The sequence below is a fragment of the Penicillium roqueforti genome, assembly GCF_015533775.1.
Source record: "Penicillium roqueforti strain LCP96 04111 chromosome Unknown scaffold_64, whole genome shotgun sequence".
Taxonomy (NCBI): Eukaryota; Fungi; Ascomycota; class Eurotiomycetes; order Eurotiales; family Aspergillaceae; genus Penicillium; species Penicillium roqueforti.
The window spans coordinates 1-23,024 of NW_024067628.1; the positions used below are offsets into that span (position 1 = coordinate 1).

The 23,024-nt window shown below is 43.1% G+C and overlaps 6 protein-coding genes across 6 annotated transcripts; 4 read left to right on the forward strand and 2 right to left on the reverse strand.

The window, feature by feature from the left end:
• Nucleotides 1-6,400: 6,400 nt before the first annotated feature.
• Nucleotides 6,401-8,837, forward strand: LCP9604111_9704 (uncharacterized protein; the record flags this gene model as incomplete). The annotated part of the gene is made up of 2 exons (XM_039077988.1): nucleotides 6,401-6,948; nucleotides 7,007-8,837. 2 exons carry the CDS (start codon nucleotides 6,401-6,403, stop codon nucleotides 8,835-8,837), a joined length of 2,379 nt encoding a protein of 792 aa, XP_038924297.1.
• Nucleotides 8,838-9,497: 660 nt separating this feature from the next.
• On the forward strand, nucleotides 9,498-11,220 carry LCP9604111_9705 (sugar porter family MFS transporter; the record flags this gene model as incomplete). The annotated part of the gene is made up of 2 exons (XM_039077989.1): nucleotides 9,498-9,743; nucleotides 9,832-11,220. The coding sequence occupies 2 exons, from the start codon at nucleotides 9,498-9,500 to the stop codon at nucleotides 11,218-11,220; spliced, it is 1,635 nt and encodes a 544-aa protein (XP_038924298.1).
• A 446-nt stretch (nucleotides 11,221-11,666) lies between these two features.
• On the reverse strand, nucleotides 11,667-13,001 carry LCP9604111_9706 (uncharacterized protein; the record flags this gene model as incomplete). Its single annotated transcript, XM_039077990.1, has 3 exons — nucleotides 11,667-11,773; nucleotides 11,827-12,811; nucleotides 12,870-13,001. 3 exons carry the CDS (start codon nucleotides 12,999-13,001, stop codon nucleotides 11,667-11,669), a joined length of 1,224 nt encoding a protein of 407 aa, XP_038924299.1.
• Nucleotides 13,002-15,113: 2,112 nt separating this feature from the next.
• LCP9604111_9707 (acyl-CoA thioesterase) lies at nucleotides 15,114-16,042 on the reverse strand (the record flags this gene model as incomplete). Its single annotated transcript, XM_039077991.1, has 2 exons — nucleotides 15,114-15,893; nucleotides 15,953-16,042. The coding sequence occupies 2 exons, from the start codon at nucleotides 16,040-16,042 to the stop codon at nucleotides 15,114-15,116; spliced, it is 870 nt and encodes a 289-aa protein (XP_038924300.1).
• A 290-nt stretch (nucleotides 16,043-16,332) lies between these two features.
• LCP9604111_9708 (uncharacterized protein) lies at nucleotides 16,333-17,691 on the forward strand (the record flags this gene model as incomplete). Its single annotated transcript, XM_039077992.1, has 3 exons — nucleotides 16,333-16,584; nucleotides 16,644-17,227; nucleotides 17,286-17,691. 3 exons carry the CDS (start codon nucleotides 16,333-16,335, stop codon nucleotides 17,689-17,691), a joined length of 1,242 nt encoding a protein of 413 aa, XP_038924301.1.
• Nucleotides 17,692-17,956: 265 nt separating this feature from the next.
• On the forward strand, nucleotides 17,957-21,493 carry LCP9604111_9709 (uncharacterized protein; the record flags this gene model as incomplete). Its single annotated transcript, XM_039077993.1, has 6 exons — nucleotides 17,957-18,129; nucleotides 18,205-18,682; nucleotides 18,771-19,026; nucleotides 19,099-19,224; nucleotides 19,475-19,635; nucleotides 20,588-21,493. 6 exons carry the CDS (start codon nucleotides 17,957-17,959, stop codon nucleotides 21,491-21,493), a joined length of 2,100 nt encoding a protein of 699 aa, XP_038924302.1.
• Nucleotides 21,494-23,024: the final 1,531 nt, after the last annotated feature.

The window sequence follows — 23,024 nt, forward strand, 5'->3', positions numbered from 1 at the left end:
ATTTACTAGCTAATAGTAGTACCCTAACTAGAATAATATTATCTTAATAGAAATTTAATAGAAATATAAATTAGGTATACTTACTAAGTAAGTAAGACAGAGGGTTAAAGAAGAGAAGAAGATACTAAGGGTAACTTAGGTATATATATATATAGTATTCCCCTTTATCCTAACTATATTCTCTTACTAGTAAACAACTGCTTAGCTATACCCTTATATATAGGAGATACCTAAGTTTATAGGCTAACTAAGATACTATATTTATTAGAGACTATAGCTACCTGATTTCTTAGTACAGTTATATAACCATACTGCCACCCTATTATATATACTATACCTTTTATTATACTATACCCTATATTTTAGAGTATTGATACTAGATACCTTTCCCTATATACCTTTTTGCCCTTATTACAAGGTTTTTAGATATATGGGTTTTAATAGACCAAGCTACTCCCTTATTTTTCTCCTATTCTAAGCCTATAGGGACTGTATGCCATAAGGAGGGGGATATTATTAGGACCCTAGTACTAAGAAGGCTAATGCCTAAGGTATTATACCTGTTAGGATACGTGGGGAACTGTAGACTAGGCAGGAGCCGTATATGCTGCCTATACAGCCCCCTTTAATCATATGACCTATAACCTATATATTATCCTCACATGCTGCTTCTTTAGAGAAGCAGCTATTAGTTTCTAATATACCACTGCGTATACTACTATCTCTATTTCCCAATCCTCCATTACATACAGCATTCCCTCAGGCATTCCATACCTAGGGGTCTCACACTAACTTAGATTATAAGAGTTTTATCGAGACTATTAACTATAAATAATACTTTCTTACAATAGTACCTACAGTTATAATAGCCATTATCCTCTCCTATAGTACCAAGCGGCCCTTAATAGTTAATCTAGAACTCTATACCCAGAATCTTAGTAAGAATCCAGCCTATTAACTTCTAAGGCTATACACTTATATAGAGGATTAAACCTTTATAGAAAATTATCCCCTACCTCCTTATAGGACTACTATCGAGTTCAAAAAATAATATCCCTATCACTAAGACTGCCTAGACTAACCTATCTAGTATACTAAATAATAACTTAGCTAACCTATCTAACTTCTCTATATCGTCTAACCATAGGAGCAGTCTATAGAGAAGGTAATTTACCTAGTAGATATCTACCTATAGGTAGCTAGAAATATAGTTTAATACTTTGAGAAAGGCCTACTTACTATCTATAGAGGGAGATAATATAGTTACTTAAATTAAATAAGTAATAGTACCGTTATATAGGATACTACCTAGTTTTATATAGTAGGACTATTATTTAGGTACTATATACCTTATATCTACCGAAACCAGTAGATTAGGCTTAGTCTAACTAGGCTAGATAAGAGTAGACTCTTTTAAGGCAATTAATAGTAGGTTATTCGTGTATACTCCTCTATCTTATAGTAGACTAAACCTAGGGAGGCTTTTAGTTTAGAAAAACCTAAATATTATATTAGTATTATCTATAGCTAATTAGGTTTACCCTTACCTAAGAGTAGCTATACTATACTATACCTTAGATAATAGTTAGATTAATTCTATCTATAATAGTAGCCTTACTATAGAAAGATAGGTACTTATATATACTTCCTATAATAATAGATTTTAATCTTAGCTTTATAGTATTAAAAATTCGTATACTAATATTCCTATATACTAAGTAATACTATAGTAGTTAGCTAATAGGTAGGCTTTTCTATCTAAGATTTAACTAGTAATAACCGCTACCCGACTACTGGTACTATAAGTCGTTCTAGTATTAAAAATTTAGTAATCTAGCCCTAATACAGCCTTTAGGGTCTACTTAAGTACCTAATTATTATACTTCCTATCTAGGAGAAGATACTTTAGACCTATAATCTAGGCTAAGTATTTAAGAGCTTAAACTAGCTTTACTAGCTACTAGAAAATCTTTTAAGTAAGGTCTAAGAAATAGCGGAAACTACTATCTATAAAAGAGTAGTTAAAGACTAAGTCTATAATATTTAATATCCCTAGAGAGATAAATATTAGGAAAGTATAATTTAAGGCTGACTTAGTAATAACTAGGTAAATTAAAATACTAAACTTACCTATACTAGTACCTATATATAAATTAAATACTTTAGTTAGAAGGTTTCTATCCAGCCGCTTCTCTAATAACTAAAGTAAACTAAGTTCCTAAATTCTACAAATACCGCTACTATTAAGGCTTAGTATATTCAGTCCTTTTATTAGTAGTAGCTATTGTACTACTAGAGGAGCCTTAGTAGTATATATTAGATACTATAGGACCTTAAAATAGTGCTCTATGACTGAACTTTTTAACCTAAATATAACTATATAATTATTATATATAGTATATAAATAAGTTAATATATATTCTAGCGCTTAACTTAGGTAGAAGAAGTAACTAGTAGAGGAATATAAACCTCCCTACTATTAGTAAAACCTACTTAGGATATATTATCGAATAGCTATAGATAGAATTACTAGATCTATTAATTTAAGATTAGTAAAGTAGGCTAATACTATATTGTAAAACTCGGATAGGCCTATATCGATATTCTATATAGACTATATATCTATATAATCACTTTTATATAGTTTATTAAAGATATAGTTTAGATTAAATACTAAGACTATTAGCTAAGAAAGATAAAAGACTTAAGATATACCAGCCTTAGATTAGTATAGTAGGGTTAAGCTAATAAGGGAATATATAGACTTATAATATATCCCTAGCGGATAGGTATCTATTAGAATAGCTGAAGCTATAAATAAACTAATATCCTAAGCCTTATAACTGGTTTTCTCTACTTATTTTAAGAAGTCTATAATATATACCTTTCTACTTAGTATTAATAGATAAATCTTTTATACTATATAGAGGTAATCGAAAGCTATAGTATCTAGTCCTTATATCTATAATTCTAAATTACTTTTCTAGAGTATATAAAGATAAATAGCAGAGAATAATACTATATACTATATCTATTTAACTTAGATTAACTAAAGCTTATTAAGAATAATACTATACAGTGGCTTAAAGGTAGCTGTAGGCGATAATATATATTAATCTTATAGATCTATAAATATAACTTCTAGAGTAGCTATATTATAGGAGTAGTTCTATAGAACCACCGCAGCTAGTTTATATAAAATATAATCTAAGGGATTAGTAAGTATAATAAGAATTCTAAAATAAATATTAATAGAATAGGACCCTATATATATCTTATAAGGGCGCTAATCGACTAGCTACTAAAGTTCTTATATTTCTAAAATACTATCTATAAAAAGGCAGAGGATCTATATCTAGGGTAAGACTACCTAGGAGATTATATAGAGGTTTATATTAGCCGCCGAACTACTAGTCTATTATAATACCGAGTATTACTGTAATTTTTAATTAGAACTTCTATATAGTACTAGGTCTATAAAGCTAGAACTCCTATAGATACTATATTCTATAAAGAGTACTAGATAATCTAATCTAGTAGTTTCTATACTTAAATATAGATATATAAGAATAGCGGGACCTCTGTGAGTAATATTATTATAAGGAAAGAGGGCTCGAAGTACCTAGATATAATTTCCGTTTCTAGTAAAATAGATAAGGGTAGGATACTGAATATTAGGATAGCTTATCTAGTAGACTAATACTTCCAGCCGACCTATATCCGTTAGAGTCTAGCTAGAGCTACTCTAGGTAGTATCCAGCTAGGCCGCTATTAAGGTAGGAGTAGTACGAAAAACTATACTAAAGATATAAGACTAGGCTACGCTTTATAATATATATATATATAAGCCCGACCTTTCTATAGCTCGAGATATACCTTCTTAGAGAAGGGTTTACGGTAGTCTACCCTCCTGTATCTTTTACTATATCGGAAATAATAATAATTAGGAACTTTCCCTATCTATCTACTAACGTCCCCCTAAAACTAAGGACTCGCTATATGAATTATAGGGTTAGGAGATAGCTACTAAGTCCTTAATTACCCTTCCTCACTTAAGGCTAAAGATATTAGCTACTCTTGGATTTTGACCCTAAAAAATAGTTGATAAATAATACTTTAAACAACTTTCTGATAATACTTGTTCTTATATAAAAACATAGTATTACCATTAGTAGCCTTAACAGAGCGCGCCGTTTATAGTATAAAAACCCCGCTAGCTCCTAGATACTATAGTCTAGACCACACTATAGCTGCCCGGATTATCCGCTCTCGCAACAATAGACGGCCCACAATATCATATCATGGAAGCTTTGTCCATCGCTCAAGTCAGGATATCGAGCCTCCGGAATATATAAATGATACGATTTACACAAAGATGCTGAAAGAAGAAGCACAAATGGATTGGAGGTTTAACCTTTGCGCCAATACAGCTGGACTTTATGAAATTATAACTGTAGCTGAGTGACTTTTGCTTTACCACGTCTTTGGGTCCGCGGTAGTCTCACAACCCACATCATATATATCAATATATTTTCTAAACCGTCCTATCGAGAAGTCTACTGTGCGCCAATAAAATCGATCCCTTCGCCAGTAAGAGACGTTCCTCATTCCCAACGACGTACAATCGACGGAGCCATCCGCCCCACCCGGAGCGCTCCTGAGCGCTCCATCTTCGATCCTCGGCAGATGCGAACATTGCAAATGCGCCGATTTTCGTCGCTAGTTTCTATCTGCACTTTCAAAATGGCGTTACATGGAAGCGTTTATTCTTCTTCAATCTCCCGCTGTTGCAGGTTTATCGCGTTGATTCGAAATTAAACATGATTAGGGCTCCGAAAGGAATAAATGAATGCGAATATAGGGCATATTCATATTCGCACTCTGCGAATATGAATAAATGAATATCGTATTCGCGCGAATAAGCGCATTATTCATATTCGCATTCATATTATTCATATCATGCATTTTGCGCGCATTAATTGTTCCTCCGTTTCCCCGGTTTTTGTATTACCGGAATACACGTTTCCACTAGTCAACTTGTATTTCAAGTGCCCATCACGGCCTCGGTCAAGCAGAAGTAGGAAATATTCCCCATGGAAACCAAGTTCTAGAAGTCTATATCCTTTATTGTAGGGCTCGGTAAGGTCTACGTAGTTTGTGTGGTCACTTTCAGTGGATTATTATCGGTAAGTGTCTATTTTTGGTAACCAGAAAGGCTGCTACAGAAAGTAATCGATATTATATATATCTACAAGACGTCTTCCTACATCTTTGCTGCTTCATTTAAACCGACTACCATAACTTTACTTATTCTCGCCCGTTCTACTTCAAATTCAAGATGTGATATAAATATGACGATTGGCACGTAAAAACGCGTTTATCACGCCACTTTAAGTCACTTATCACCCAGGTCACAGAATGTTTACCATGAGAATCGCGTGTGAGAAACGGCCGCGTGTAAAGAAAAGACCTATCAACTTTCCATTTTGATGGGATTGCATAAGGCGAAATCGCAGTTGAGATTTCTCCGTAATTGTTTAATTCTCACTTTTCATTCCCAACCCGCGAGGCTACCGAGTATTGTCGAGTGATACTGAAGGTGTGCCATGCCTCGCTTCCAGATACCGCTTGGACTACTGACACTGGACAGATACAGAATGGCATCATAACCTAACCCATTCGTGCGAAAGACGCGTGGTTTTCCACGTCGCGACTACAATGCTCTGGATAACGACATGCTCTCCCTACTCCCTGAGCCATGGGAAGGAAACATCCGTGAAATGGAGAGCCCCTACAGCCATCACAGAGGACGCATCTCTCGGATATTGATAGAAATCTAGACGCGCCACCTATGAGTTGGTCCCATCGTATGATTGACGATGCAAGCGAAGGATGGGCTCTCAAGTAGTGGAAGGCAAATGTATTCACTTTTCAACTCACGGCAAAGGCAGCCTAGGATTGCCTGCCAGTTTTACCAGCGGACTTAGGGATTGAACGCGAGTCCAGCAAAGCCAGAGATGTATTGGGGCTCATGAGACACTGTCTGAATGCGGAGACTATGCGATGGCTTATGATATTGAAGGACAGCATCAAAATATTTCCAGGCTAGTGATTGTGACAATATTCAGATTCAAGGGGACTTAATATCTCAAGGGTGGTAAATTGTATGTAATGGAGTCTAAGCCCATGAATTATGGTTGTTGTATTGCGATGTAACAACATGAACGGTAATGTATGCTCTCTTCGTATATGATTAAATATGAATTATTCATATATTCATGAATATTGCGAATATGAATAAGAGACTTATTCATATTCCTATTATGCAATTCATATTATTCATATTCGCAAAAATTCATGAATATTCATGAATAGTCATATTCCTTTCGGAGCCCTAAACATGATGTGGCAAGCTCTCCGGCGTGTTGCGTCCACACCAGCACTACAAAAATCTCTATGTACCAACTCGAGAAGTTTAACAACCGAAGCAAGTGGCTCAAGCTACTTTGGAGTCAACTACAGAAAACAGCTTGCAACTCTCGACATCCTTAAACGACGTTCGCGACGCCCCTTGACCTTGACCGAGAAGCTGCTGTATAGCCATTTGATCATTGATAGCGATCGGCAATGGGATCTCGAACAGATTGAAAGAGGAAATACCATTCTAGAGCTGAGACCCGATCGAATTGCTTGTCATGATGCTACTGCGACTATGGCCCTACTCCAGTTCATCAGCGCTGGCCTGCCGCGTGTCATAGCACCAACAACGGTGCATAGTGACCACTTGATTATTTCGGAGAAAGGTGCGGTGGAGGATCTCACGCGAGCTGCTTCGGAGCATGCTGAAGTCTATGACTTTCTCAGCAGTGCGTCCAGGAAATATGGTATTGGCTTCTGGACGCCAGGTTCCGGCATTATTCACACTGTGATTTTTGAGAACTACGCCGTGTAAGGAGATTTTATCACCCCTCTATGTATGCCAGTACTAACTTGCGGCTTTATTTAGACCGGGTGGACTAATCATCGGAACCGACTCTCATACACCGAACGCCGGGGGCCTTGGGATGCTTGGGATCGGAGTTGGAGGTTCAGATGCTGTCGATGCCATGTCGGGCATGCCTTGGGAACTCGTCGCTCCTAAAGTTATTGGCGTTCGATTGACAGGCCATCTCCAGGGCTGGGCATCAACCAAGGATATCATTTGCAAGCTGGCTGGCATTCTCTCCGTTTCTGGTGGAAAGGGATCAGTCATTGAGTTCTTTGGCCCGGGCACACAGACGTTGGGAGCAACGGCTATGGCGACTATTTGCAACATGTCGGCAGAAATTGGCTCAACATCGTGCATCTTTCCATACACTGAGGCCATGGGCCGATATCTGACCGCCACAAAGCGCGATTATGTGGCCCAAGCAGCTAGTCAAGTTCAAGACGTCCTGTTATCCGCAGACGAGGGGTCACATCAGTACTATGATCGAATCATCGAGATCAGCCTCGATACACTTGAACCACACGTCAATGGTCCGTTCACTCCCGATTTGGCACACCCCATAACTGAGCTCAAAGATGCCGTTGGAGCGAAGGATTGGCCCGTTGAACTGAGTCATGCCATGGTTGGCAGTTGCACGAATAGCTCGTATGAAGACCTCGACAAGTGCCGACAACTAGTGGCTCAGGCCAAAGCTGCAGGTATTCCAAAGTTCAAGGTTCCCTTTGTCTTGACGCCAGGTAGCGAACAGATCCGTGCCACTGCCGAGGCTGACGGTATCCTTGACGAGATCAGAGAAGCTGGCGCTGTTGTATTTAGCAGCTCCTGTGGTCCTTGTGTCGGCTCTTGGGATCGCAAAGATGTCAACGTGAAGGGAAAAGAGAAGAACTCGGTCATTTCAAGCTTCAATCGCAATTTTGTGGGCCGACATGATAGCAACCCCGCTACTCATTCCTTTGTGACTTCTCCTGAAATTGTCACGGCTTTTGCTTACTCTGGACGCCTTGACTTCAATCCCTTGACGGATACTGTTTCTTTCGAAGGATCGTCCCTCAAGTTCGAATCACCAATTGATCATGAGCTTCCATTGAGATATCTTTCCGGGGTGGACACATTCCAAGAGCCACCACCGGATGGATCGTCTCTTCCTATCGCTGTTCATCCACAGTCCGACCGGCTCCAGCTTCTTACCCCATTCCCCTCATGGCAGCCAGGGTGTGCCACTGATATGGAACTTCTGATCAAGGTGACTGGAAAATGCACAACTGACCATATCTCACCTGCCGGCCCCTGGTACAAATATCGCGGCCATCTCGAAAACATCAGCAATAACATGCTCACCACAGCCACCAACGCTTTCCTTCCCAACACACCTCAGATGCTCGGCCACACAAAACACCCATTGACTGGACAGACCCAAGTCGTTCCCGAGGTAGCGCGAGACCTTCAACAAAAAGGTATCCGCTGGTGCATTATCGGCGACCATAACTATGGAGAGGGGAGCTCGCGCGAACATGCAGCTCTCGAGCCACGCTATCTTGGTGGAACTGCAGTGATTGCCCGCTCCTTTGCACGCATTCATGAGACAAACCTCAAGAAACAGGGCATGTTGCCGCTTACTTTCAATGATTCGGTCGATTATGATCGGATTGCTGAGGGTGATCGCATCTCTCTATTTGGTGTGGAAGATGGTGAGCTCCAGCCTGGAAAGCCAGTCAGGATGAGAGTGACTAGTAACGATGGTACCCGCTGGGAAGCTCAACTGAATCATAGTTATCACAGTGGGCAGCTCACTTGGCTACGGGCTGGTAGTGCGCTGAATCACATTAAAGCCACGTTGCTCCAGAAATAGGAGGTGGTTTATTTACCGGACGTATCTTTACTGCATGTTTGTATAGTTACTTCATGGACCTTTCAATATCCAACTTGTTTCGATTTTGAACTACCTATATTCTTCAAATACAATTTACTATAACTCATGAGTTTAATTTGATTGATAGTCACATTAGAGTCTTATCTCCAAACTCCCCATGGGTGCCCAACAAGTTGTCTCGCCGATTAGCTCTATGAATCGCCATGTGAAATTAAGGTTGCTTGATTGGCTGGCGGCGCAAAGAGGCTTATAAAAAGTTAAAAAGGCGAATTCCCCAACGTCCACGGATCACTCCGTACTCTCTCGGAACACCCCTTTGCCCCAGACTTGGCGCTCAACCACGCTCAGAGCCGGTCACTTCACTCAATATGACCCAATCGCTTTGATATGACCGGGGCTACGCGTAGGAAACCTCTCCCCCGCACAAGTCCTTTGGCCATGGGACTCGTCACCTTCCTTGATACTGCTTCCATTGGATCTTGCTTCTGGTGGATCATGGTGCCATATAAGCCGACTAAACAGAGAATATGCGCAACAAATTGATATAAGTCTAGCTGTCTGCCTGTGTCTAGCCTGAAGGAACGCTGATACCTTCATATCTTGTTTTCATTTACAGTCGAATACTTTACTTTCTTAGCAATGGGAGCAGCCGGTGGAGGCTGGTCTAATGAGGCCATTCGACAGGTCCCTGCCCCAGCAAAGAGGGCCTATATCTGGCTCGCTGTCATCTGGGCCTCTTATTGTGGTGGTCTCCATGGCTTTAACACAGCCAATATTTCTGGGACTATGAGTCTCAAGCCATTCAAACGAGACTTTGGCTGGACAGATCTCCCCGTCTTGGTAGTCTCCAACTACTCTGGCTGGGTGGTCTCCTCGATGCTTCTGGTGTGTTTGTCCCACATTGTGAAACTTACTGCTTTCTCTATACTTTAAGACTCTCGAAATTGTGATGCTGACACATGGTTACTCACAGGGTCAAACTGTCGGTGTTCTGTTGTCTGGGCCATTGGGCGAGCGCCGTGGACGAAAGTCCGTAGTCATGGCCGCAGCTATTTTCTACACGATTGGTGCCATTCTAATGGCCGCGAACTTTGGTTCTCTCGCAGAATTGCTTGTCGGTCGAGTCCTCTCCGGCGTCGGATCCGGCCTTGGAATGACAGCAGGCACTATCTACATTTCTGAAGTCGCTCCAACCGAGATGCGAGGAATGATGACCACCTTCTATAACATTAATATCATGAGCGGTGTAGCTGGCAGTTACTGGATCAACTATGGTTCCCTCGAAATCATCCCGGTCCAATCCAGCTGGCAGTGGCGTACGACTCTGGTCTTGCAGCTGATTCCTTCAGTTGTCCTCTTTATTGGATGGCCATTCTTTCCTGAAAGTCCTCGATATCTTATGATGAGGGGACGAGAGGAAGAAGCACATGCCAGTTTGCTCCGTCTTCGTGGCTTGGAACCTACCGATAGCTACTTCTCTCGCGAGTGGGATGAACTAAAAGGCCGTGTGAACGCAAACACAGAAGTCCAATCGGCTCTGATAGCATTCAAGTCTCTTATTGGATCCTGCATTACCGATCCTCCAACTCGCAAGATGCTCATATTCGTCATCATAATCCAGACCTTCTTCATCATGAGCGGTGGCAACTCGATCACATATTATGCGCCGACGATTTTGAAAACAATCGGCCTGGACTCAGAGCAAGTCCTTTTATTCAGTGCTGTGTACGGCCTCATCAAAGTTATCAGCGTTTTCCTCTATGCCTTCTTCCTGACCGATCGTTTCGGCCGCCGCCCATTACTCCTCATTGGCTCCGCCATCAACACCGTGTGTCTGCTATATCTCTCAGTCTATCTCGGTGTATCCGACCTCTCCAGTTCATCTGATAGTCCGTCGCCAGCAGCATGGGTGGCCATCGTGGCCATCTGCATCTTCGCAATCGGCTATGGATTTGGTTGGGCGCCAGCCTTCTCTCTGACAGCGTCTGAAATCTGCCCAACCTCAAGTCGAGGTACTGTCGTGACGATTGCTTTTATTTACCAGAATCTGCTCAATTTTGGAATTTCTCGTGGTTTCCCAAACATGACCGAGACAATGCATGCATGGGGTCCTTTTTCACTTTTCACTGCGTTTACGGGATGTGCCACTGTATGGGTGTTTGTAGCTTTCCCTGAGTGCAAGGGTCGGAGTATGGAGAGTGCACAATCATTGTTCTCCTTGCCTTGGTACAAGATCGGATCTGTTAAACTACCTGCTGTTGATGAGCAAACCGCCAATTTGGATATCAATGTGGACGTGGAGAAAGCAACAAGCAGTGAACATGAAGAGAATGTCGAGTCGGGGAGTGTGAGGAAGATCTGATGTATTTAGTTTCATACTCTCAACGTGTCATATAGCAAACCATGATCCAGACTTAACATCGATTGCCAATATTACCCTCCTCCTAATACCATCGAGGACATGGAACTGAGTTATGCAACATTGAAAGTATGCTAATAGTTCCGATCTCTCGGCTTGTCATTCTCAGAAACAACACTCGAACAAGAGTCATATGATAGAAAGGAGAACGGGTCTATTTTACCGAACAAAAGTCCACAATCAGGTCATGACCCACGACACGTCCTCCGCCTTTACTGCAGAGCCTTTTTATAATCATCTATTTTAATCGCAAAATTTGCGCGGCCAAAAAAAATTAAAGCTTCCGTTGATTCCAATTGACGGCCATTCTATGTCGCGTTGTGCTGATATCACGCAAGAATCTGAGCTGCAATCTCTCTGCTTCCCAGCATTTGATTTAGCTCTTGACATCACGACGATGAGATATCGCGATACAGTGAGGAAGTGAACGCATATTCAACATCAGCCTTGCGGAACCCCGGTACTCGACCTAGAATGACAGTACTGTGTAATAGTTCTGTCGTTTTGTAAGTATATCTCGGCAACCCAGCACAACATCTTCGAACTCACTGCGACAGAATAAGCCAATATCAAGGATGCGATCTGCTTTCCTACCCGATATCTTAGGAAGTGCACAGTGTTGTTTCATGGAGACTCCGCACTCGCTAAGATACCCTTCGACATCTCGACAGTCAAACCATTGACCCCCAAGCCCAAATGTCTCGAGCACTTTCTGTTGATTAAAGTCTGTATCCCCATCCAAGAACCTCTCAGCTATCGCCATGCTTCCAAGAATACGCCTTGGCATCCTGCGATTCGGGGGGTAAATTGCATTTCCAAATTCGTCTTTGGGCGGGTAGTGTGTCCCAGCGCCTCCGATACAATAGAATGGGAGGCCCGGTAGCTCGAGTTCATCTCCGATTCCCCCTGTCACCAACCTTTTGAAGTATGGATATGTCTTCTCCCTGTCTCGTATGCAGGATACCAATCTAAATACCCGATAGTTGGCAGTTGGAGACGAGTGGGGGTCGATGAACAAGCGAAACGCGTGCTCTAAGCAATAGCGGTGCAAGCCGCGAGTAAAACTCGTCTCTTGAAAGTAGTAGGACAGATGCTCGCTGTCTGAAAGTGGGCGTTCTACCCAACTTCGGCTCTGGATCGCTGAATGATCGTCATCCACACTAGAACTGGAAGATGTCGAAGAGGAAACACCTTCTCCAAGCCGATTTGTAGAGTCAGGTTGTAGTACTAATCTCCGAGAAGCCACATATTCAAAGGTATCAGGTGGTGGACTGTGATTTGTCTTTTCAGATGCAGCTGGGCTCTTTTCTGGACTTTCTGACTGCGGTAGAAAGATTGCTGCACGCAGCTTATTAAGTCGCTGATAGATTGCTGGATGGCTGACAGAGGCGTCATTCTCGAGGTTGGCAAATGCGTCTCGGATCTTCCCAATCTGATCTTCTAGCTCAGATACTCGCACAGTGGCATTCTGAAGAATCGCCTTCTGCTTCAACCTGTGTACTTTTTGAGCCTGTCGGAGTTGGCCTCTCCGCTCCTACTGACTGTTAGCTATAACCCGTCCAAAAGTATACATTAACATAAACAATCCTGACCTGGGATAAAACAGAAGCGCCTGGTGCATCTAGCCGCGGTCTACCTGGGCGTTTAGAACGGCGTGGTAGATTTTTCCGTCTATCAACTGAAGCGCCTTCCTCCGGGTTAGCCGCTGAGTTCTCGTCAAGCATTTCGGTGTCGTGGGTTAATGGCTTTGTATGTTTCTTCATGGCAAGGGTACAAGGTGGTGTCTTTGAGGGCAATAGTGTATCGGTGGATTGGGCTGGAGAACTAGGACGGAGCGAAAAGTCGCATGGAAAACGTCATTCTCACGAATACATGGTTCTACGGAGGTCGACCTCAATGAAAATGTTAGCGTGGTACTTTCGGTCTTGGCATATTACTAATATTCTGCCATTTTCTCTTTACAGGCGCATGTAATTAAACAGGTATATTACTAAATTACATCTTAGTACGGCGTATGTCCACCTTGTGCCTGAATCACTGCCTGGCAACGCATCTGTATAAGATCAATCTGATGCGATAGATAGCTTGTTGGTATAGCATCCCAGGCAGCGCGTACAGCCTCACGTAGCTGATCATAAGACAGCTTCCGATCATATGCTTTTAGTTAGTGGTCTCCGATCCAATCCTTCATCCAATCCCATATCTGTTCAATTGGGTTTAAATCAGGTGAGTATGGTGGCCAATCAATAGGATATATACCACGTTCATGTAGTTCATCGAGCGTAAGAAGATTCCGATGAGATGGCGCACTATCTTGCATCACAGTAAGATAATGATGGTTATTACGTGCTATCGTTACCATACCATCAATTAAAGGCACGATCCGCTCAGTATATCGTACGCTATTGATGGTCTTCCACTCTTTTTCCCAAAATAAACAAGGACCTTTTTGATCTCCATAAAATGAGCCCCAAAATATCCAGCCAGGCGCATGGGATACACGCTCACGAATACAAGTATCATTAAATTCCTCGCTAGCACGTCGTGTAACATATATTGTTCGATGATAAATCGAGGTAACCCAAGTCTCATCAGTCCACAATATCTTATTCCACTGCTCGCGAGTCCAATTCACATGTTCTAGCGCCCAAGCTAGACGTAAGGCTTTTGTACGATCAGATAAAGGAGGCTTTCGGAGGGCCTTACATCGATGATATCCACGTCTGGCAAGAGCTCGGCGGAGGGTCTCAACACTTATAGTAAGGTTTAGTTCTTGTATAAGCTGCGAGTAAGGCATTCGTCGTGTTTCTTTCGAAGTGGAGACAAAATCAATGATCTCATCCAGTTGCTCTTCTGATAACTTTCGGCTGCGGCCAGGCGCTTTGCGAGGTGTAGGTCGATCATCGGTGCAGGCCTTTTGGACTTGGCGCTGTGTGATATGAAGCTGTTGCGCAATTTGAGCGTAGGTATGGCCCTGGCTACGTAGGGTTCGCGCTATAATACGCTGATCGCGGGAGATATGATGCCTAGGCGTTTGTGGTGGCTGAGGTAGAGATGCCATGGGAATAGATAGGAAGGATAAAAAGGGGCTGTAATAGTAGTGTATTGATCTATATGATATTAAGAGGGCGGTCAGATATTATCTTAGTAATATGCCAAGACCGAAAGTACCATACTAACATTTTCATTGGGGTCGACCTCCGTAGTTGAATTCTATAGGTGGTGTGCTGATATTTCCATGATATTCTAATCATTCGACGGCCTCGGCTCTCATTGCGTTGGGGTCAACTGTGTGGGTCACACCAAATCTCTTGAATAGCCAAGCAATCGAACTTTGATTGGGCTCCCAACAGTGGCGAACTTCTTCAGATCGTTCAGTTCCTTTTCGACTTCCGAGGAAATGCTTTTGTCCGAGAATGGTAGTAAAATGTAAAAGATATTCTAGGCACGCATCCTCCTACTGGGCCAAAAGACCACTATCTCTGGCCCCTTATTCAGATATCCTAGGACTAATATATATACTAGAAGTTTCGTGAAACATGTCATAATGCAACGGGCGCAATTACCGATGACATAAAAATAGAGGGAAAGCAGAAGAGGGTGATTTCCAATTACTATGGAGAGCCTGCTATATTCAAGAGAGAGGCACTGAATGAGAGATAAAGATACGGAAACTAGTTGAACTTTCAGATAGAAAGCAAAATACAGAGGGCCGACCTGAGGTACAGACAAACAAACATGGCCTGAAACACAAGGCCTATGCCCAACCAGGCAGCCCAAGGCGGATGCCTAATTAAGCCAACAAGATGAGGTACATCGCAAGGGACGGGTCTCTGTTATCTCCATAACAGATCGGTGTATCTTCCAAGCGCCGTATGAATCTCGCCCTCGAAGCAGTTGTTGACGCCGTCCCACCCCAGTTTCAATTGAGCAACTTCCAAATCCCTTTTGCGTCTTGCCTCAATTTCTCGCCAGATTAAATGAGAAGTTTTTGTTTGGTCAGGTCCAGTGGGGTTAGAGCCCATCTCGGCATCTGTAGACGGAAGCAGGCCACATTCCTTTAGCATATTTTCTGGAGGGAATGTCTTCCTCCCTTGCTTGAACACGTATCGCGACACTGCAGACGCGAACACGCTTCGGCGCTTCTTCTCTTGCATCACGGCGTCTCCATGCTCCCTCGAACGAGATGGTATCTCGATACTATCTTTTTGGAGACAGAATTGTTTTGGTCGATAGGCGCCTCGGACGACAAAATGCGTCACGATATAGATCCATTTCTCATCCCAACTCAGAACACGCGACCAAACTTCAAATGGTTGATATGGTTTGATCTCTCTGTGGAAAACACACTGTACACCACTTAAGATCATGACTGCAGTATTGTGCGTTGGACGGAACGACAGGCGCTGGCTGAATAGAAGAAGACTAAGATTGCCCCGCGAGATATCCATGTCGGTGAAGTATGTCGAATTGGATTTGTGGATATTGTAATCGCATTCGCTCACGGGCGATCTTGTACGGTGAATGGCGGGGAGGAAGAGACATTCTGGGCTTAGCTGGTCGATAGTGACAGGGGTGATGAAGAGTCGAGTCAAAAGCGTTCGGATAAATCGAAACTGTGCATAATTTGTTAGTGACGTGATTTCTATGGGTTCGGTTATAGCAAAATACTCACATGCCATACCCATGGCAGGTTCTTATATGCAAGTAGTAAAATCACCAAAACTGCGATAACCGTTGGTGTATCAAGCGCGAAGGTAGCCATTTTATTTTCCGAGATACCAGTGAATGGGGATGACTGGAGACGAGAACACAAAAAATTCAGGAAAGGGATCCTGTCTTTTGTAATAAGAATTATAATCCCAGGTTCACTTTGTTGAGAGTATTCCCAACGTACGGGTCTTGATGTCGTTGATTAGAATATCTCGGCATTCCGATTTATGCCCTACAAAGACGCTTCTGGGTATAAATAGTATTCAATTCGCGAGCAACCAGCCTTATATTATAATTATTTATATTTCTGTCTCTTATTTTGTCTCCTGTCTCACAGCCATCATGGTTAAGACGGTCCCGATTTTTAACGCCCATCAACTCGCATATCTTGCCGTGGGTTTCTCTGTAATCTATATTCTGGCAGTAAGAAAATATCGTTACCAACGAGCCCGCTCTGTTGAAACAAAATATTACCGAAATGGACGTCCATTGTCGGAGATGACTGTCAAAGAAGCCCATGAGGTGGTGCGCAATCTACGGGAATTGGAATTTCCATTCTCGATGCATCTCTCTATGAAACTGTCTCTGCTAAAGGTTTGGCTTTCTAAATGTCTCGGCATCCGGTCCATTTTCTAATTAATTTCTTTTATCAGACTGGTTCGATTCCCACGATGGCCAAGTTGTTTGTCGCAACGAGACAACTGAACGACAAAAATGCGTCAAAACGTGCAGCAGATACAGAAATTATTCTGAACGAGGTTCACGACAGAGAACCAGGCTCTGACTCCCATCTACTTGGAATTTCCCGCATGAACTATCTGCACGCCCGATTCCGGAAAGCCGGCAAGATTCTGGATGATGATATGCTACATACTCTGGGCTCCGCTGTGCTCGATATTTTCCAGACCATTGGCTCAATCGAATGGCGAGATCTTACAGATGTCGAAAAGTGTGCGATTGGTGTTTTCCATAAAGCTCTTGGTGACGCTATGGAAATTCCGTTCACCAAGCTCCCGTCACAAAAGGACGGTTGGAGAGATGGGATCCATTTTGCTGAGGAGATTATGGGCTGGACATTGCAATACGAAAGGCGAGTTGCTGAGCCAACCAGCTCTACTCGCGAGATCGGACGGCAGCTCATGAATCTGGCCACATTCCATCTTCCGTCTGGGTTGAAACAATTTGGGGAGCAAATGATTGCTTCTAGGGTGGAGGGTTATATGCAGGAGAGTATGGGGTATGTATCAACGATCATTGGAAGCAACTTTTAGAGTAAACGCTGACGGTAGTGACAGGTTTCGGAAGCCAACAACCCTCCATTACACTCTGATGGGAGGAATTTTCAACATCCGAAAATTTGTTTTACGATATCTAAGTTTTCCCCGGCCAGAGAGCAAGAAAGTTCACATGCTCAGTAGCTCTCCAGACCCTGTCACCGGTCTGTACACAGCCAATTTCTGGATTGCCCATCCTTGGTATGTGAAGCCAACCTTTTCTAATCGGTGGAGCTTCAAGGCAATTTTGGCGTGGATAACCGGTGGGCCTTCTCTGACAGACGGGAGTCCATGGCGGGCGGACGGATATGACCTGAGAACTATTGGCCCGACTGCCCAGGAGAAACGCGGAGCGGATGAAATGGAGGATATATTCGCAGACTTGAAGAAGCAAGGATATGCTGGTGGATGCCCGTTTCATTCCTAATTACCAGGTCCTATATCTCTCTTCTCTCACATATTACAATTTTTATCAAAGTCGGTTTATAGTAAGGACAGTCTCCAAAATACAAGAGATCCCATCAGGCTTAGGATAGCTCCGTGTGCGGGACGGATGGCTCCGCGTGTTGTTATTTGTGCAGGAACACCGGCCTTGAGTTCAATGACTTTGAAAAAAAGCTATAAAGCTCAAACTGATCTTATTATTGAGTGACGAGACACATAATCAAAAAGATTGATGTCAAATTGTGATCATGTCGAATAGTTCAATTTATCTTAAAGCTCTACCCTCGTGGTTCGTTCAACCAGCCGCAAAATGGGCCTGGATCTCCCTTTCTGCCTTTGCTACACTCCAAGGACACTTCAATCGAACAATCTTTGATGCACCTTGGGCAGGCCAAGTGAGCGATTCCTCGCTAGCCCAAACGTAAGTAAGTGAGCGCCGCCGCTAACTCCTTGAATAGCTATGAAGCAATAGGAATAGTTCCGCTCACTTCTCCAGGTTGCAAAACATCAACACAACCGACTTCGTGGTCTATGATTCCAAATTCTTCAGTATCATAGGCGCCGAAGCCACGATTGAGCATGTCCAGAAGCTCGCTTACCAATCCCACGAGGCACCCTGTTACATCCAAAATACCAGACAGCTGTTTTTTGTTGAATGGGGACCACCCGGTGGCGTTGATGGCATTCACAAATGGCAATATCTGCTGGATGTGGATACCAATAGCCTCAAGAAGATCGTAACTGACCCGCCAACCTTGAATGCCCACGGCTGTGTGTCATACCAGGATCACCTTTACGTTGCGACCGATGGAGCTGGAAGCAGTGAGAGCGTTAGTCTGGTGCAAATTGATCCTGTGTCTTTGAAGAAAAAGGTTCTTCTAAACAACTTCTTCGGGCAGCCGTTTGCTGGGTTTAATGATCTAGAGATGGATCGAGAAGGGAACTTCTACCTGACAGACTCTAAATCAGGATGGGTATGTGATGAAGTATTAAAATGTGCTCAGGCTTTTCTTATTTAACCGCAAACAAGAAAATTTATACTGACTTGCTATCTTCTCATAGGGCCGTGAAATCGTCAACTTCGCCACTCCAACCAACCCATCCATCTACTTCGTCAACAACACGACAATGCAGTCGAAGATTATCTGGACAACAGACGGTAATGCAAATGGAGTAGCCATCTCTCCAGATGGAAAAACGCTGTACATTCCGGATACAGGCGTCTCCAATCTCCGACCCTCGAACAAGAATCCCTACGGCAAACGAATGTTATGGGCATTCGACATATCCGGATCAGGAGCAGTGCTCGCCAACAAGCGTATGTTGGGAAATCCATTGTCGTATTTCTATGATGGGATCCGCGCATCAAGGGAAGGTTGGTTATTTGCAGGTTCCGGTGATGGAGTGGATGTGATTGATCCGGAGACTGGATTTGTGCTGGGGAGTATTCGGGTTGGAGGGGGATCAAACGTGGCAGTGAGCCTGGCATTTGGGGAGCATGAGATGTGGATTGTTGGTAAGGGGGGAGTTTGGCATGTGAAGAATATCAAGGCTCGGTTAATGCGGGATTGGTAGGGCAGTGCTACTCTTTGATGCCACTCATTGTGACGATAGAGTAACTAAACAAATCAATTAATAGGATCTACTAAAATTGACCCCCGGTAACATTCGGCCATAAGTACATTTGGTCCAAAGTAACATAAGCATAAAGTCAGACTCCAATCGTGGCAGAAGAAAGAACTTGTGACGCATATGTCTCATAACAGAAGACCCCCAAAGCCACACCAGCAAAGAAATCCGTGAAAATCGTCAAAAACCAGAACCATGGGATTTGAGGAACTCCTCCAAAGAAGTGAGCTGGTGTGCGGATGCCCAGGGTTGCGTAGCTGCCAAGATACAGAAGCGATTTTCGATATTTACCAGACAAGTACAGTCTGTATCCATAAAATCCGCAAAACGTGTGAAATGGATAGGAAATGAGTATTCCAATGCGATATGCTATGGGGCTTTCGTAGATGAAAGGAACTGGAGGATAGTCTGCGGCCCGAGTGTAATTGTGCGCGTAGTGAATGGTGGTTGTAAGCATCAAACAGAAAAGGAGCATTCGCAGGCGAGGCAGTTCTGCAGAAGATGGAGGTGTAAAGGCCTCCCGAGACATGGTTATCGGGCCCTTATTTTGGGTTGTTGGTCCAAGTTGTTTGCGAGGGATTAACGTCGGTTTCAAGCGAGACGAACGAATAAGCGTATTGAGGATACAAAAGCCAATAAAGCTTACGATCGGGCGACAGAGAATATAGAACTTTGTTCAACCTGTAAATAATATTTTCACAGCCACTCCAAGTAATATGCTCTTCGGTCTCACCATTGGGGGAACCCGAGGTATTAGAATATCTTTGTCTTCCGAGGGTGACGACCTGGTTATTCTAATCAAGAAGCACCTCGGTGAATTTGATCATTCAGTGACCAGCTGCCTTTGCAACATGTGGGCTGTACTGAGGATGGGCCCAGTTTGTCAAAGGGCCTTTTTGCAGTGTCCGCACAATCATAGAAATATAATCAACAATGAGCAGTAACCTGAACTTGCCGAAACTCTACCAGTTGGATCATTTTAGCGAACCTAACGCGCATTAAGAAAATAACGTCTATCTTGGCTAGTTTTCAATAACTCCTGTAGATCATTTCATGATTACAATAGCAAGGGGTGAGAATATGAAGCCTTTCAAGGTTCATTGCTACCTCGGCATATTCATGATTCGTGATTCTTCCCTATTTAAATAGCATAAATGTTCCAAAATGTGAATTGATTCATATTTGGTTTATATGCATGGTATCCCAGTTAGTTTATTGTTGTTTCACGTCCTCAAACATATCATTGACAGCCAATGGATGACTCCGACATTACCCTCAACCGCCAAATTGGCGTTGAAGCTATACGGCCTGGCTGCTATCGCTCTGTTGTCAATCCGACACGAATGGGCAAGCTCTCATCGACTGCATTCGGAGGGAATTTGTTGGCAATTGCGGTGAATTCGACATACCAGACTGTTTCACATCTTCATCACTTATATTCCATTTGCGGGCATTTCCTCCGTCCCGCCACAACAGACCGCAAGTTGATTTGCGAGGTGCAAAATGTACGGGATACCAGGAGCTTCCAGACGCGAGTCATAAGAGTCAGTCAGGAAGCAGATGATGGTTCGATGAGAGCGTGCCTCGTCGCATCGGCGGATTTCCATGTCGAGGAGCCTGCATCTATGGTCACATACAGCGTTCTCCCGCGATCTAGCGATTCTGCGACTCCAGTGCCGGTCAATACGAAGAGTTCTGCGCACCATGGATATGGCCTTTACAAGTATATCGAGAAATTCACGGATGTTCAACCAATCTTGTTTCAAGAAGGCGATACAGATCGAATTCCAGAGACCGCTCCGTCAGTGATATCCAGCGAAAGATTTCGAGTGCGTGGTCCGCTGGAAAGTCAGGCTGAAGAGCTGTCCGCTCTTGCTTTCTACATGGATCGAGGTCTTGCGTATATCCCTGCGGATCATAGCGGGTACGAGTTGCTAGACGCAAGTGCTTGTGCCACTTTGGATTTTGCTCTACGGATATTCAGGCCACAAATTACCCTAAAGAATTGGCATGTCTCGGAACAGCGAACTGCTGTTGCAAACAATGCCAGGGCTTTTAGTGAGGGGCGAGTGTGGGATGAGAATGGTATTCTCGTTGCCAGTATGACCCAGCAAACTATGCTGCGTCCTAAACCTGGGTTTATACCGCGGATCTGATTGACAATTCTATTCGCAAATACACGCCTCATCCTTCTAGTCCGATTAGACATCCGCCTAGGTCAGCCTAGTTGAACATACGCCTTTTGTGCAAACCATGCTTGTTTTTATGTATCTTGGGCGTTCCTCCTTCTGTTTGCTGTTTTCTGTTTTTTACCCGCTAGTCTCTGGTTCCCGATGCCTCTCTCTTTCGATCCCTCCTTTTAGCATACGTCAGGTTCTCTCGATAGTCATTAAAGGGATCCCGCAGAACTCTGTAAAGGCCTGGCACCTCCAGGTATTGCCCCAAAGGTCCGATCGCTGTTTTGTAGCACACTTGGTCCTTTTCGTCACTTTGAAATGCATAAGGCCTATATAATTATCTTTGATATCAGGTTTAGTACATACGACCACAGGGTGTGGAGAACAGGGCTTCCCGTCCGCTCAGCCGTACTTAAGCCACACGCCGGTAAGTTAGTAGTTAGGTGGGTGACTACTAGCGAATCCTTACTGTGGTATGTCCGCATTCACACGTTTTTTTTTTTTGATTCGTTTGGAAAGTCCCTCTTGCCGCCCTACTCTTCAGCCCCTTCAGCCCATTCACCTGAATGCCCTGAACACCACTATTCTACACCTGAATATTTTAAATAATTAAAGAAAGGAATATCAATAAAACACAAAAGAGGAGCAAATAAGTTCTTTACATTATTGATGGGTCCCTGGTTGCAAGAAAATGTAGGAATGCTCGTTGTGCAGAATGTCAGTTTATCCGCTTGCAATGCTAGTGGGATAAAATAGATTTCGGAGGTGCGAGCTGCTCTGCTAATATTTTCGGTACTTACGTATATGAAACCTCTCTATTTATTCTGCTTTTTAGTTCGGGAATAGCCAATATTACCCTTTGCTTAGAATGGTAGTTTTGACTTTAATTGCCGGTATGGTGATTAGTTAAAATAATTAGCTAGGCTACTGATCTGTTAGGACTAGGTATTGCTTACAGGATACGTGATCATTCCCAGCACCTTCACCTCATTGAAAAGGTCCAACGAAGTCCAAGATATACTTCAAAAGAATAGGGCAGGTCGAGTGGTATTGAAGATAATTTAGAACCCTCCCCTTCTTATCATCGCTTTTCTCTTCCTTATTACTAGGGGTACTATATTAGGCTAGCTCTAGATCAAGTTTAAAAATAATTATCCCTAGCTTATTAATAAGATATTTCTATAAGATCCCTACGAATAGACACTCGTTTCTAGAACTGAGAAAATGTCTCTTATATAGGCTAGCTTACCTTAACGCGGCTACTAGGTTGCTAATAATAGCAGTTAATATTTCGGTATTATAGGCTAGAACCTGCTCTATTATAGCTCTAATAATAATTATTATAATAGTATTAACGTTTATATTATTCGGGGTCTTATTGACTATCTATAAATTTATTAAACTAAAAAGGGTCTTAGAGAATGATTAACTTAAAGGCTAGACCTAAACTATCCTTAGGAGTTAAGGATATCCTAACCTATAAGCGGCACTAGCTAAGGCCTAGACTACT